This window comes from Elephas maximus, chromosome 1 (genome assembly GCF_024166365.1).
Source record: "Elephas maximus indicus isolate mEleMax1 chromosome 1, mEleMax1 primary haplotype, whole genome shotgun sequence".
Classification (NCBI taxonomy): Eukaryota; Metazoa; Chordata; class Mammalia; order Proboscidea; family Elephantidae; genus Elephas; species Elephas maximus.
In genome coordinates, this window is record NC_064819.1 from 206,216,259 (window position 1) to 206,233,181 (window position 16,923).

General features: G+C 39.6%; 1 protein-coding gene across 1 annotated transcript in view; it reads right to left on the reverse strand.

The window, feature by feature from the left end:
* Window positions 1-541: 541 nt before the first annotated feature.
* Window positions 542-16,923, reverse strand: part of MAP3K5 (mitogen-activated protein kinase kinase kinase 5) — a 234,752-nt gene continuing 218,370 nt past the window's right edge. Inside the window, exons 26-30 of the mRNA XM_049901808.1 lie at window positions 14,036-14,279; window positions 7,988-8,100; window positions 5,004-5,116; window positions 2,390-2,466; window positions 542-1,717 (exon numbers count right to left, since the gene is read on the reverse strand). Of these exons, the coding sequence (XP_049757765.1) occupies window positions 1,657-1,717; window positions 2,390-2,466; window positions 5,004-5,116; window positions 7,988-8,100; window positions 14,036-14,279 (608 nt within the window). The 3' untranslated portion in view covers window positions 542-1,656. The remainder of the gene's footprint in view (window positions 1,718-2,389; window positions 2,467-5,003; window positions 5,117-7,987; window positions 8,101-14,035; window positions 14,280-16,923) is intronic.

Consider the following 16,923-nt stretch of genomic DNA (forward strand, 5'->3'; position numbering starts at 1 on the left):
AGGCTGTAATCTTTACGGGAGCAGATCACCAGGTCTTTCTCCAGCAGAGCTATTGGTGGGTTCAAACCACCAACCTTTCAGTTAGCAGCAGAGTTCTTAACCATTGACCCACCAGGGCTCCTTTGAAGATGGGTAGCCTGACCCCATTTACAGTCAAAAAAAGCACTTAACGATTAGAGTTGGTGAGATGAACTGTGGCTTCATACAGAAGTTATCCTTCATTTCCGTCTAAGTCAAATCATTCAAATTACATTTCGCCCCCTTCAAAAGTTTAACACAGGATGCAAGAAGCAATTACCTGTCCTCGGGATGAAAATGTAAAAATAACACAGCTATGTCGTTGCTACAAGTAACAAATGAGAAGATATTAGTGAGAATGCTTCATATGCAATATAGGGTAATAGCGTACCGTGATTTTCACAAAGATAATTCCTGTTTTATCGAAGACTGTTATATATGGGTCAAGTCAAGATACATGAGCAAGCTCTATATTATTTCTCTCCTGTATTTTTATAATAAATAGGTTCGCCTGTATTCAAGAAATTTACTAATTTTATTCATCCATCTAGAAGCTTCAGACTTCATCCAATTCACATGGGCAGGCTCATAAAAATATAATATTCTTCTTTTGAAAAAAAAACTCCCCCAATTATGAGAACTAAAATTAAAGAGACAGAAAATGCAGTGTTTCAAATCCTTTAAGATACACAGTAGTCAGTCAAGGTAACTTAGAACCTTGAGGAAAATTCAGACTTTCTTTTATTCTGTTTTCTTCATCTTCTCTCTTATCCCTCTGTGGCTCTAAGGAATAACTTGGATATCAGTTGTTCTTTGATTACTTGAATAGATGAAAGATTCTACTTAATGTGATAGCTGAAGAAATGACTAGAAATTTGACAACCCAGTTCATCTAGTTTGGCAAAACAAAATAAGAATCCTTTAGAATGTATCCAAACAGTATGTTGAGAGTCTTTTTACTTTTTAGAGGCTATATGACACAATGGATAGCTTTAGAACAAGCTAACATTACTATGGTTCAGGCATGTGCAACTGGTACAGTTCAGTAGTAACATAAACAACTCAAACGCATGTCCTATAGGCCAGAAACTTAAGTTACAAAATACAGTCCATATTACAATTAATACAGATAAGTAAAAACCATTGCTCTCAGATTCTGCACACTTAAAGAAAAAGCTTTATACAAGAACTGACATTCTGCATCCCTACTCAGGTTATTAGGACATATTACAAACACACATAAGCCTAAAAAGTTATGGTCACATTTTGGTTTTGTTCCAGTGATGCACAATCACATGAAATGTTCCATCCGTTTCGTGTGAAATAAAACATTTGGCTGAAGTGCAATAGCTGCAGAGTTAAAAAGATTTCCATGTAAAAAAGGTTTAGATGAAAATAATCCTCAACGTTCTTTGAAGAGTGTCCTTCTGAATTATAGAAATTAAAAAAAAATTAAAGGAGTTAGGAAATTTCAGTGTGTTTTGTCTATTTCTTTCTTTTCAGCATTAGTAAACAAATACTGGATTTAAAGTGCAGCTTCTTTCTCCCACCCCTTCAATTTCCCCCTCCCCCAAGAAGATCGGTTCTGTATTCACTTTCAGCATCTCCACCGAAGATCGGACACAAATTGTGGGACAGTCAAGGCTGTTTGTCTCGAAAGTCAACGATGGCCTTCCAGAGTGTGCACAGCATCCCGCCTCTGTTGAAAGATACAAGAACATGGTGAAGAGAACGATTCAGTTGAAACACTGCTCTTGAAATATCAAAGTGACTTCTCAGCTCTCAGCTGCTTTGATGAGAACAGGAAGACCCCAAAGCTTATCAGTCATAATGTACCATTTTTGTATATTTTTTCATCACCCTTCCCTTCCTTTCCTTTTGACTCCCACAAAGCTTCATTTTAGATTTTCAGCAGATTTTGAAATGGTCTTTACAAGGTGGGTGTAAGTTAATAATTATGGATATGCTTGGCGTATTTACTCTAAGAAATTACATCAGATTATATCAGGTTTTTGGGTGGAAAATCAGTACCTCATCCTAATATTTCTAAAGTATGGCACAATCATGAGCTAAATCAGAGCATTTGTTTAAGGCATCTTTAGAATATCTGCATGGCCTTAGTCTAACTTAGTATTCAAGAAAATTCTTCCAGGTGATGTGCACTTCCTCATACAGAAATACTGGCTATTAGAACACCCAGTAAGAGTCTGATCCAACTACCTCAGTTTAACAGGAGCAGCAGAGCCTCAGAGAGGTTGACCTGCCCAGGATGGCACAGCTAGTTAGGGACCCAGCCAGGGCAGGAACCCAGTCTTTTTTATCTCAGCCCCGTGCTGTTTCCATCATGACAAAACAGAAAGAAAAGTGGTACCTCAGTCTCAGGCATTTTAAATCATCACGTGTAACGTAGTAGAGAACGTCCACTAGTGTATAATCCTCAGCCAAAAACTGTGGAGAAAGGAAAATATGCACAAAAGTAAGATGTTTTATAGCCATTTAATAAATTGCAAACTCTATCCAAAATGTAAATGCTGGCAATCATAAAAATGAATCTACTGAAAACATAATCTTCTGGAATTATTAGGGGAAAGGCCCCCCATTACAAAATAATTACAAAGAAATGTACCTACGCTTCCAAATGCATAAAGCACTAAAGATTACAACCAATGCAGAATTTCTGAATGGTTTTCTAATGAACAGCTAGCACTCACTTGTAATTCCATTTGCTGCTCAAACCAAATATTTGTATTTAACAAGTTTGCTGCTGTGTGGCTTTATTTTACTCAAATGGACAGAAAATAAATGTTCCTGGAATGGTACTGCTTACACTTAATTTCTAAACATATTTTTCAGAGATAATAAACCAAGTCCTGACCATCTAAAATGGAGCTTTTAATTTAAAAGCTAATACAAAGGGCAGTGATTTAGTGGATTCCCAATTACTGCTCCTTAATTGTGAATTGAGTCTAAGTTAGAGGCATGAACACTTTGGAGAATTTCATATCAGATGTATCACTTTTCATAGGTAAGCGAGTTGTTTAAATTTATGAAGCAATAACTTGCTAAAGGCAGATTTCTAAGGAAAATCTAAATTTTATTTGGTGGTTCAATAATTATCAAGTCAAGGGAAAAGGTATCTTTATTCTGAAGTTATTTTTTTAACTTAAATATGTAATACAAATCAGTAAAATATAGAGGAGGGCAGGGCCAGGTCCCATTTGCTTCATAAAATATTAAGTAATAAAACGTCTTAATGTGTGCATTTGTGTATAACGTATATGTAACCTTAAAACATAATTGTTATTCATGCTGATTACTCAAGTCTATAAGGAGCAGAGAGGAATTAGGTTACTATAGCTATAGCACAGTTTATAGAGAAAGTAAAAACCAAAAACCAAACTGTTGCCATGGAGTCGATTCCGACTCATAGCGACCCTGTAGGATAGGGTAGAACTACCCCATAGGGTTTCCAACGAGTGGCTGATGGATTCGAACTGGTGATCTTTTGGTTAGCAGCTGAGCTCTTAACCACTGTGCCCCTGGGACACCCTATGTGGCCATTCTACCCTGTCCTATAGGGTCACTATGGGTCAGGATCAGCCTGAGGGCAACAGGTTTGGTTTGGTTTAAGAAGCCTTGGTGATTCAGTGGTTAAGCACTCAGATGCCAACTGGAAGGCAGGCAGTTCAAACCCACCAGCAGCTGCAGCTCCGCAGGAGAAAAGACCTGATGATCTGCTCCTATAAATATTACAGCCTAGGAAGCCCTATGGAGCAGTTCTACTCTATCATAGAGTCGCTATGACTTGGAATTGACTCAGTGGCACTCAGCAACAACAAATAGAAAGTGTTGGTTTCTGACATAACTTTGCCAACTAGATCTATTTTATTAAGTAGCAATAAACAGCCACTGTCCAGTGGAGTCTAATAATGTTGCAAGATAATGTACAGTTAAGAAACAAAACAATTAGAAATAAAAGAACTTTTGTTTTAGCTCTGTCTTGATTTTTTTCCCCACTCTTTCTATTTTCAATTCAAAACCACAAAAATCTTTAGGGGTTCTAAAACACAAAGCTTTTGCCTGCCTCTTTGTCTGCACCCCCTGCTACCCCTCCTCTTCCCCTCTCTGTGTGCATCTCCAAAGCATACATACAGCCTAGTTCATTCCTACACATTGCTTTAGACCTCGGATCGTTCATCATCTTCTCAGAGAACCTCCCCCAACTCTCCTTGTCTCCTAAGTTTCTCCCTTTCCTTCGAAGAACTTATCTGTTTATAATTATACTTTTATCTGTGGAGTTATTTGATTATTATCTGCCTACTCTCGTTGTCCACCACCCATCTGTCAGTTCGTCGTACTGTGGTGGCTTGTGTATTGCTTTGATGCTGGAAGCTATGCCACTGGTATTTCAAATACCAGCAGGGTCATCCGTGGTAGAGAGGACTCAGTGGAGCTTCCTGATTAAGACAGACTAGGAAGACACCCCTGGTGATCTACGTCCAGAAATTAGTCAATTAGAACCTTATGGGCCACAACCGAGCACTGTCTGACTTGCTAGCTTTGGAGTGTGTCATTGAGGGATCAATTGCCAAAAGAGTACATCGTGTTTGGTGAAGCAGAGGGCCAGCAAGGGCAAGGGGGACTGTTGGTGAGATGGATTTGCACAATAGCCACAACGATAGACTCCAAATGTGTTGGTGATTATAAGGATGATGTGGGACCAGGCAATGTTTTGTTCTGATGTACATAAGGTCAACACGAGTTGAAGCTGACTTTACAATTGCTAGCCAGATAGCTAGCCATCTGTCTGTCCATCTATCTATCTATCCATCCATCCTAGTCTGTAAAACTAAGGGAGGCAGGGTAGAGTAGGATTTACTCTTGAATGTATCCCCTGTGCCTAGCCTGGAGCCTGGCACATGACAGGCACTTAGCACTATGAAATGAAGTGAAAGAATACTTGTCCCACAGATGCTTTTCTTTACCCGGCTTATAGTGTCTTCGTCAGCTCCATTTTCTCTCAGCCAGTCAGTAAGTTCAGAATCTTCAGTATTTGTGCTGGGAGAATTTAGGTGACATACAGATAATCCAGGAATATCTAGAACAGAATTTGGGAGAGACATCCTTAGCTTTACCTGACACTGGTCATCTGAGAACGCTCACAGCCAACACTTTTATTGAACTTTCAAAGATTTTGCTCTATCAGGGGATAATTAATAGAAACAAATTAGTTTAGCAGAATAAATAAGAATATAAATAAAACTCTTAAAGACTAGTTAACCTACTAGGAAATCGAGGGCCAGATGCAAAAATGTAATGATACTCTCATTTTGTACTTTCATATCAATTTTATAGTTTCTTATCAAAATACTTTGTGCACCAAAAGTGTAATTTGTATTTCTCATGCAACAAAGGCAGGCATAATTAGCAGACAACTGTATAACTATAAGCATCTCTTTTTCCACTATTTATAATACTTTGGACGTGCCATATATCTGAACGCATAACCATGAATTCTGTTTTCCTCTAAAATGGCTAATTAAGATTCTCAAAAGACTTTCACATCCAATTTCTCACAGAACAAATTGCCTTCAAAATTCTAACCTATGACTTTTAATTACTATAAGTGTATTCTACTTAAGCTTCTTCAAATTTTTTTTTTAATAACTTTTATTAAGCTTCAAGTGAACGTTTACAAATCCAATCAGTCTGTCACATATAAGTTTACATACATCTCACTCCCTACTCCCACTTGCTCTCCCCCTCTTGAGTCAGCCCTTTCAGTCTCTCCTCTCTTGACAATTTTGCCGGATTCCCTCTCTCTCTATCCTCCCATCCCCCCTCCAGACAAGAGTTGCCAACACAATCTCAAGTGTCCACCTGATATAATTAGCTCACTCTTCATCAGCATCTCTCTCCCACCCGCTGACCAGTCCCTTTCATTTCTGATGAGTTGTCTTCGGGGATGGTTCCTGTCCTGTGTCAACAGAAGGTCTGGGGAGCATGGCCGCCAGGATTCCTCCAGTCTCAGTCAGACCATTAAGTTTGGTCTTTTTATGAGAATTTGGGGTCTGTATCCCACTGATCTCCTGCTCCCTCAGGGGTCCTCTGCTGTGCTCCCTGTCAGGGCAGTCATCAATTGTGGCCGGGCACCAACTAGTTCTTCTGGTCTCAGGATGACGTAGGTCTCTGGTTCATGTGGCCCTTTCTGTCTCTTGGGCTCTCAGTTGTCGTGTGGCCTTGGTGTTCTTCATTTTCCTTTGCTCCAGGTGGGTTGAGACCAATTGCTGCATCTTAGATGGCCGCTTGTTAGCATTTAAGACCCCAGACGCCACATTTCAAAGTGGGATGCAGAATGATTTCATAATAGAATTATTTTGCCAATTGACTTAGAAGTCCCCGCAAACCATGTTCCCCAGACCCCCGTGCTTGCTCCGCTGACCTTTGAAGCATTCATTTTATCCCGGAAACTTCTTTGCTTTTGGTCCAGTCCAATTGAGCTGACCTTCCATGTATTGAGTGTTGTCTTTCCCTTCACCTAAAGCAGTTCTTATCTACTGATTAATCAATAAAAAACCCTCTCCCACCCTCCCTCCCTCCCCCCCTCGTAACCACAAAAGTATGTGTTCTTCTCAGGTTTACTATTTCTCAAGATCTTATAATAGTGGTCTTATACAATATTTGTCCTTTTGCCTCTGACTCATTTCGCTCAGCATAATGCCTTCCAGGTTCCTCCATGTTATGAAATGTTTCAGAGATTCGTCACTGTTCTTTATTGATGCGTAGTATTCCATTGTGTGAATATACCACAATTTATTTACCCATTCATCTGTTGATGGACACCTTGGTTGCTTCCAACTTTTTGCTATTGTAAACAGAGCTGCAATAAACATGGGTGTGCATATATCTGTTTGTATGAGGGCTCTTGTATCTCTAGGGTATATTCCTAGGAGTGGGATTTCTGGGTTGTATGGTAGTTCTATTTCTAACTGTTTAAGATAACGCCAGATAGATTTCCCAAGTGGTTGTACCATTTTACATTCCCACCAGCAGTGTATGAGAGTTCCAATCTCTCCGCAGCCTCTCCAACATTTATTATTTTGTGTTTTTTGGAAAAAAGAATACACAGAATAATTTTACTTTGTGGTTGTCTCTCTTTACGTCCTTTCAAACCAGCTTCTCTGTCTGCGCCTCCTTGGGTTTTCCTTTTGTCCCACCGGCTTATACCAAACCAAATCAAACCCAGTGCCGTCAAGTCGATTCCAACTCATAGCGACCCTATAGGACGGAGTAGAACTGCCCCATAGACTTTCCAAGGAGCACCTGGTGGATTCGAACTGCCGACCCTTTGGTTAGCAGCTGTAGCACTTAACCACTATGCCACCAGGGTTTCACACCAGCTTATAGCAGGAAAATAATTTTAAAATTATTAAAGAATGGAATTATTTTATTCCAGTAATCTCATTATAAAATCTTTAAGAAGAATTAAAGACTAAAAATGTGTTAATAACCTCAGGAAAAGATGACTATGAATCATCTATTTTTAATTGCACTTATAAGAAATTATTGTTACAGGTAAAAATTGAATTTATTTTTTCAAAGCAACTCTTACTTGTAGTTGTATTACAAGAGACAGATGCTGACTCAGTCAAGAAATAAATTGCCTGTTGGCTTTCTCCACGTGTTGTGGCAACCCTGTTGAACACTATTACTTCAAAATTTTCTGCTATTTACCGATTTGTAGCACAATGGTTAAACGCTTGCCAGCTGACTGAAAGGTAGGCGGTTTGAACCCACCCAACCACTCTGTGGGAGAAGGACCTGGCAATCTGCTTCCTTAAAGATTATAGCCAAGAAAACCCTTTGGGGCAGTTCTACTCAGTCACACGGGGTCGCTATGATTCAGAATCAACTCGATGGTACCCAACAACTGTTGAATGCTATTACTTTAAGTTTTTCTGCTATTTACCTATTGGTTGGGACTTCAACTTCAGGTGTTTAATTTCTTGGTCTTTTTCTTCAATAGCTTGATGAAGGAGTGCTTGTAATTCTTTCTCTTTCTGAACCAATTCTTCCAGTAATCTGCAAGAGAGAATTGTATTGGTTGACAGGATAATAAAGCTGGAGTTGGCACAGGGTGATGTAGAAATGGGCTTCCCAAACTATAATGAGCATGTGCATCCCTCGGATTTTACTAAAATGCAGATTCTCATTCAGGAGGCCTGGGGTGAGATTCTGTATTCCCAACAAGCTCTCAGATGATACTGATGTTGTTGATCCACAGACCTCACATTGGGTGGTAAAGCTCTGGATAATGTTGTGTTTCCACCCAAGAATTCAAACCCTCCATCCCAAATTGTCTGCCACAGTCTTCGGGGCTGTTGTTCTACATTTCTTTGTATGGCCATAATAGCAAAAATATGAAAGGCGATGTTATCAGACCTATATTCTACATGTTTTGTCCTACATCAAGAAAAGTTGGTCATATAAATGTAAAAAATATGAGTAATAATCAATAAAAAGCAGGAAGTTAATCACTTTTCTTCAACTATACAAATTTGAGAAAAAGAGAGCTCTAGGTGAGGTTACGTATAGTACCTAGCACATAGCAAGTACTCAATATATGTTAATGGTTGTTGCTGCAAATGTTGTATTTGTTGCTATACTCTCACTGCTAAGCAGGGTGAAGTGGGCAAAAGGATAGATGTGTTCCTGGTACACTCAGGTCCTAGTTGGCATCCAGTGCATTCTTCAGAGAAACAATGACATTACTTACACCACAGTTCTTACCCCTGAAAGGTTCGCTATGCAACTGAGAGCCAACTGGTAACCTATTCACCATTTCCAAAACTGTTTCTCAAAGAGAACATTCCAAGTTGTGAAGAGATACTCTAATTTGTTAGAAAACTACCTTTGAGTAAATTGAATTGAGAATTGTAATACTTTAAAATATGTAATTATCAGTAAGAAACTCAATATAAATCACTTCCTACCCTACAGCTCTTATCAAGCTGTATTTGTTTCATTTTGTGAAGACTGATGGATTTGGCTCAGGACCAAGTTCCATCCCAAAAGTCTGTTTCTGCTTCAGTTGACATGTCCTGAAAGCAGCACAGTACAGCTAACAGACAGACCAGAGCTTGTATCCTGGTTCAGCCACACACATCCTGTATTGATCTTAGATAAATTACTTAACCACTCTGGGCTTTAGTTTTCTTACTTGTAAAAAGGACAAAATAAAACTTCCTGACAGATTACTGTGAGCAAAAAATGAGAGAGTGTAGGTAAAATGCCAAGCACAGAGCCTGGCCTTAAATTAAGGACTATTCTGTTCCTACTGTAGCCTCAGGCCTTGGAAAAGAGTCTTCCTCTAACCCAGGTCTCAGTAGGGGTTCCTTTCTTGACCCAGGCTCCCCCCCACCTTCTGTCAGGTCCCGGAGATGTGAGGCCCTTAGGTAGGAGAAAGGTCATATTACAGCAGGTAGCAGAGGTGGGACAAAAGCAAAACCTAAGGAAAGGCAGGCAGAGAAGGTGGTTTGAAGAGAGGTAAAGAGAAACAACTGCAGAGTAAACGTAGTGTGCAATTTTGTGGATTAAAAAGTATGATCTGAAAGCAAAAGGGGGAAGCAAAGGATTAGAGGCAGGGTTTTATCTACTCCAACATGAATGATATTCAAAGAAATGGATAGCAAGCTCAGTAGAGATTATGAATTTTTCATTCGCAATTTTTTTTGGCCCTGGTGGTGCAAATGGTTGAGAGCTTGGCTGTTAACCAAAATGTCAGCCATTGCAATCCACCAGCTGCTCCTTGGAAACCTTATGGGGCACTTCTACTCTGTCGTATAGGGCTGCTATGTAGTAGAAATCGACACGATGGCAATGGGTTTGGTATATATTTTTGTTGTACATATACAATATACAACAATATATTTTTGTTTTCCTTACCAATCTGCATTACGGAATATTGTTTTTAGATGCCATCAAGTTGATTCAACTCATAGCAATCCTATGTACAACAGAATGAAACACTGCCCAGTCCCATGCCAACATCACAATCGTTATGCTTGAGCCCACTGTTGTAGCCATTGAGTCAATCCATCTTGTTGAGAGTCTTCTTCTTTTTTGCTCACTCTCGACTTTACCAAGCATGATATCCTTCTCCAGGGACTAGTCCCTCCTGATAACATGTCCAAAGTATGTAAGATGAAGTCTAGCCATCTGTGCTTCTAAGGAGTATTCTGGCTGCACTTCTTCCAGGACAAATCTGTTTGTTCTCCGGACAGTCTATGATATGTTCAGTTATTTTTCACCAATGCCATAATTCAAATGCATCAATTCTTCTTCAGTCTTCCTTATTCACTGTCCAGGTTTTGCATATATATGAGGCAACTGAAATACCATGGCTTGGGTCAGGCGCACCTTAGTCTTCAAAGTGACATCTTTAATTTTTAACACTTTGAAGAAGTCTTTTGCAGCAGATTTCCCCAATGCAACGCATCTTTTGATTTCTTGACTACTGCTTCCATGAGTGTTGACTGTAGATCCAAGTAACAAGAAATTCTTGACCACATCAGTCTTTTCCCCATTTATCATGATGTTCTTTATTGGTCCAGTTGTAAAGATTTTTGTTTTTTTTTATGTTGAGGTGTAATCCATACTGAAGGCTGTAGTCTTTGATCTTCATCAGGAAGGGCTTCAAGTCCTCTTCACTTACAGCAAATAAGGTTGTGTCATCTGCATAATGCTGGTTGTCAATGAGCCTTCCTCCAATTCTGATGCCCTGTTCTTCTTCACATAGTTCAGCTTCTCAGATTATTTGCTCAGCATACAGATTGAATAGGCATGGTGAAAGGATACAACCTTGACATACACCTTACCTGATTTTAAACCACACAGTATTCCCTTGTTCTGTTCAAAAGACTGCATGTATGGAATAGTGATGGCCTATTCTTACTGAATTCTCAAGGAATGCAGTGAAATTTTCTAGAACTTAATTCATGCTTATCTAGGCTATATATTTCCTTTTTATCTTTAAAAGCCAGAACTTCACTTTGGAAGCACAGAATTGAGAGGCTACCTCACTTGTCCTAAATCCAGCTCTCAAAATTATTTTAAGGACATATTATCCAGTCCATCAGTTTTATTTTTATTTGTGTTCGGTTAGCAGGGAAATCCTTTGAGATCAATATAGTTGTTCCAGAAAAGTTAGGCAAGGATCTGCCAGCAGGTCATTTTTTTTTTTTTTTATTGGAATGGGCGGGGGCTGAGGGGTGGGAGTGGAAAGGTGGGGTTGGGTGGAGAGTGTTGTTGGGTAATTCCAGAACTGCAGGACACGGAAATAGGATAACCAGTCAGCACCTCCTGAGTTAGATTTTAACAATGAATAATGAATGTCCCTGCATTATCCCTGAATTTCCAGAACACTTTAGGTAAGCATATCCATAAATATAAGTAAAACATACATTCTAAAGCCATTTTAATACTTTCTGTCACTTAGTAGTATTGATGATCTATTAATCAAGAGCTGGATGAAGCTGATTTACCTCCACCAGAAAGCAGCCTAAGTATTAAGCTTAAGATTTTTAACAAGAGCTACAACCTTCCCTAAAAACCCACTAACATTGCCTCTAAGTTCATTTTGCAATGTATGTATTTTAACATTTCAGATGATATGTGACTGAAAATTGCAAAGACCGATATGGACATGAAAATGGACATGACCCGTTCCTTATTCAGTTGCTTAATACTTGTACTAAGAAGCTGGCCTTCTTTCAGATGGTGCTGGACGTGACTGCTGTCTCCTTTCACCTTACTGGAGGGGGTAGAGGAGCTGTGGAAAATAGTACTGGGGGGTAGGGGAGGAGGAGGCTGATAATCCCACAGATTTCACAAATTCAAAAGTAAACATGTAGGGAAAAACAAATGTATGGGCTACTGTGGGAAAATGCGACCATAAATTAAAGGAACAAAGAAATGTTGCAAGCCCTAGTTTTTTCAACAGAGATGTGCAGATCTGGGCAGCCAGCCCTCAGCTAGGAGCAAGAGAGCTTCAGAAGAGATGTGAAGAAGTGAAGCGGCTGGAGGAGAGCACTCCTTGGGTACTCCAGATGGTGCAAGTATAGTGCACAGACTGAGGAATCGAGGTGGTGTGCCCGAGGTTACTTGAAGAAAGGAAAGAAGGAAAAGGAGTAAGTGTCCAGGCTGCACTTAAGAGAGGCAGATCCTATTGACACAGCAGGGTGTGTATACATAAGGCCAGAGAGGCAGATATACTGGCTATTTGGTAAATAAACTAGCTTTATAATCTGACCTGAAGTCATGAGTGGAGGGGGCTGGACCAAAATAGTAACGAATGAACTTTCCTCCTCCGGAAATCAAAAACTAAACCCGTTGCCATCAAATCAATTCCGACTCATAGCAACCCTACAGGACAGAGTAGAATGGCTCGAGAGGGTTTCCAAAGAGCAGCTGGTGGATTTGAACTGCCCGCCTTTTGGTCAGCAGCTGAGTTTTTAGGCACCAGAGCCACCAGAGCAGGGTCCAAAAAACAACTCCACTCAAGATTGGACAACAGATAGTAAACTAATGAGAAAATGACTAAAGCCAACACCTACTATAATGGATGGGGTCTTTTGGTTGGAATATTGCTTGAGAGGAAAAGAAAATGGGGGGTACCAAGATCTAGGTGGAAGTCTCAGAAGAGAAATTCTCCACTAAAGTAGTAGAGATGGCAAGTAAAGAGGTGGGTTTCAGAGGACAAATGAGGCTCTGGAAATCAGATAGCCACCTTCCCCTGATTCAGAAAGGCTTCTTTATACAAATCATACATGGGAGATAGATATGGATTTACTTAACCGTGCAACCAAAATTCATGCTTTTGAATATAGAATGAACTTTGTATTACTTATACTTAGCTTGGTGTTCAAGCTTAATTTTAAAAACCTACACTTATGACTAGAAATAAAATATTTTTTATCTCCCTGGTGAACAACTAGAAATTTCAACCAGGGTTTCTAAATATCTCACAAATTTTACTGATTCACTCAAAAAGAAAAAAAGTTTTTACTGCAAACCCAGAGCCATAAAGTCAGTTGCCCACCTGCCAACTGTAGCCAGTACAGGAAGCTATAAATCTAACAGATTCAGACCTTGAACTGTGCTAACATCTGTGAAGAACAGGAAATATGTACTGTTCACTTAACGACCTGATCACATGAGTTCTATGCTACTGAATTCTCAAAGACAAATTAAACTCCGAATTTGTCACAGATATTAAAAATAAAATAAAAACCATAAATGATCATAACCTGATCATCCTTTCCAGGTTTTAAATGCAAAGCTTTAGCACCGCGTGATGTCCCTTCAAGCACAGAAATCTTCCTTTCCTGAAGGAACTTTATATTCCAAATGACAGGCTTTCAAGAACACAGACCTTCTGTTCTGTCTCCCCGCTATCTGTGGGAGGGTACGTGCTGCTCTGCGTCTGTTTCCAAGAACAGTCTCTGAGGTTACAACTAAGTTACTCTGAAAATCGCAGCGCATCTGGAGATAAAGCAGGGATCAGAGGAATGGTGCCCAAGAAACCCTGAGGTGGCAGAAGCAGAAAGTGGTATTTGGCTAAAGAGGCTAAGATACATCTCTCTTGTTTTATAAATGAAGACATTGGCTCAAGTTTACATGAATGGAATAAAAGAATCATATTTTGCATTTTCAGTGGACCAAACTTTTAAAGTAGACCAAAAGCATGTGCATTTTTATGAAAGTAAGAAAAAAGAAACTCACCAACGTCAAAGTAAAATCAGTTGCCATCAAGTCAGCTCTGACTCATGGAGACCCCACATGTGTCAGAGTAGAACTGTGCTCATAGGCTTTTTAATGGCTGGCTTTGGAAGTAGTTTGCCAGACCTTTCTTCTGAGGTGCCTCTGGTTAGACTTGAATCTCCAACCTTTTGGATAGCAGCTAAGCACATTAAGTGTTTGCACCATTCAGGGACTCCTACATCAGAGCAGAACTTACCTATTAGTTTCTATTTTCATCCTTCCAAGCTGTACGTTCAGTGACCGGTGAGCATTCTGGGAGTCGTGGGACACAGTAGAGCTGAGCGTGCTCACCCCCGAGGTAGCCACGGCATCTTCGATGACGGCATGAGGTCTCCTGACAGTTTGATTTGAAGGCTGTTCCTCATGGTCCTCTTCTACGTCCAAGTCTTCTTGATCAGCGGTATCGCTCTCCGACGCAAGGCTAAAATGTGGCCTCAGTTCTGTTAGGGGTAATATCACAACAGTGTTAATAAACTATGACTAATTTATTAGGATATGAATATCATCCTCCTTGCTGCCATATACTATGTAGCATATATAGTAAAAACCAAAACCAAACCCGTTGCCGTCAAGTCGATTTCAACTCATAATGAGTAGAACTGCCCCCTACGGTTTCCAAGGAGCTGCCAACCTTTTGGTTAGCATCCGGGCTCTTAACCACTGTGCCATCAGGGCTCCAGTATATACAGGAGTATATTATATACTATATCATATACCCAAAAACCAAACCCAGTGCCGTCGAATTGATTCTGACTCATAGTGACCCTATAGGACAGAGCAGAGCTGCCCTATAGAGTTTCCAAGGAGCACCTGCTGGATTCAAACTGCTGACCCTTTGGTTAGCAGCCATAGCACTTAACCACTATGCCACCAGGGTTTCCACACTATATCATATACTGTGTAGTATATATAGTATACACATAAAAAAATAAAAACCCATTTCCATCAAGTCAATTCTGACTCATAGCGACCCTATAGGACAGAGTAGAACTGCCCCATAGAGTTTCCAAGGAGCGCCTGGTGGATTCAAACTGCCAGCCTTTTGGTTAGCAGCTGTAGCCCTTAACCACTACACCACCAGGGTTTCCAGTATACACATAGTTCATATACAATATATGGTACATACATGTATACATGACTATATACATTCATGTACATATATGTACACACTCCAAACTGCTTTTCCAAAAGTGAGGATGGATTTCTGCACATAAATTCAGAGTTTATCTTCCAGTGTATTTGCAAAATTCACATGCTATATACACTCAGTTAGAACGATCTAATTGAAACAGAAGAAAAACATCCACGCTGTACATAAGATATGGGGGAAAACACTAAAATCTGAAAGAAACGTAATTATAGTCATGCATCACTTAATGTCCATGATATGTTCTGTGAAATAGGATGTTATGTGATTTGGACATTGTGCAAATATCGTATTATATACAGTCAGTCTCTGGATTACAAACAAGTTTAGTTCCTAAGTCTGTATTTAAGTCAAATTTGTACATTAAGTCAGAACAGTTAGGTAGGGTTCGTATCTAACATCAGTTAGTCAAAAGTTTATCGTTGTATATAGTATATAGTGTACCTTTCTATGCATAAAAAACATTGAAGAAACACTTCCAGATATACTAAAACATCTTTAACATAATAATACAGTAATAATAATAATGTTTTAATACACGTCACAAAGTAGGGCCTGTTTGTTATTACAAACCATTGTCTATATCTTGAATTTTTAATAGGCTTTGTGGGGGGGCATAACTATGGGTTGTACATAAGTTGGACGTTCATAAGCCAGGGACCACCAACGTGCATGCGGTCAGACATTGCCCGAATGGATATTATGCAGTGCATGACTGTATTTAAAAACATTTTAAGAGTAAAAATTTGATTATGTAAGTAAAATTCATTTTTTATTATATAATAGCTGATAACTATTAATTCAGTTAGAAATGAGGAAACTGAGATATAAAAAAGAGATATAGAGAAGTTAAATAAATAACACTGAACACGGCGGGATGTTTTTTGCCTGTATCATTCAAAGTGTAAGGACGTGGAGGTGCCGAAAATGCCATATACACATGCTTATATTCACTCTAAGATGACTTTCTTTGATGATTGGGCTAATTTTTAGTAGGTATCCTACTCTAACTTGTCGACTGACCACTGAAATGAAAAGTGCATAAGTTACAAGTTTACAACATGAGTGCACCTGCAGGTCACTGTAGGACTTGGATGATATCTTCCCACAGCAAAATATTACAAATTGTGATCAGGTCCTCAAACTGCTCCAGAAAAAAAGGACTTATGCTCATAATATAAGTGAAATGAAAGTAGCACAACTACTGGATCTTGAATCCATATGCTCTGGCACATGGAAATTTACTGGATCACAGATCCCACCAAAAAGCTGATGAAAGCCAAATCCTCTAGGTAACTTTTCTGTCCTTACCCTACTTGACCTCTTGATATTCCTCTAAACCTTTGGCTGCCGCTCATCTTCTTCAAAGTCTTCTTGTTTACTACTCACCCCTTCAATGCTGGAACCAGGGATTTATCCTCTACTTTCTTACATTTCTATTTACTCTCTAAGGATGAGCTCATTCAAATCTACGAAGGTCAAATATTTACGTGTCGATGACAAACTCAATATTTCAAGTCCCAACCCTATACATCCAACACCTCCTAGATATTCTGTTGGGCCTGTTAAAAACTCCAATGCCATTGAGTCAATTCTGACTTATGGCAACCTCATGTGTGACAGAATAGAACTGAGCTACACAGGGTTTTTTTGGCTGTAATTTTTATGGAAGCAGATAGCCAGGCCTGTCTTCCGTGGCTCCACTGGGTGGGCTCGAACCACCAACCTTTAGGTTAGTAGTTGAGCACAAACCATCTGTATCACCCAGGGACCTTCCTGTTGGGCAGTCACTCCAAATTCAACAACCTAAAAAGGAACTCATCATCTTTTGCTCATAATAAATACCAGACTGTCCTTCTTGAGGGCCAGGTTTATACAGCCCTGGCTTCCTTTATCTCTTACGGCTAACCAAACAAACTCCAGGTGTCTACTCTGCT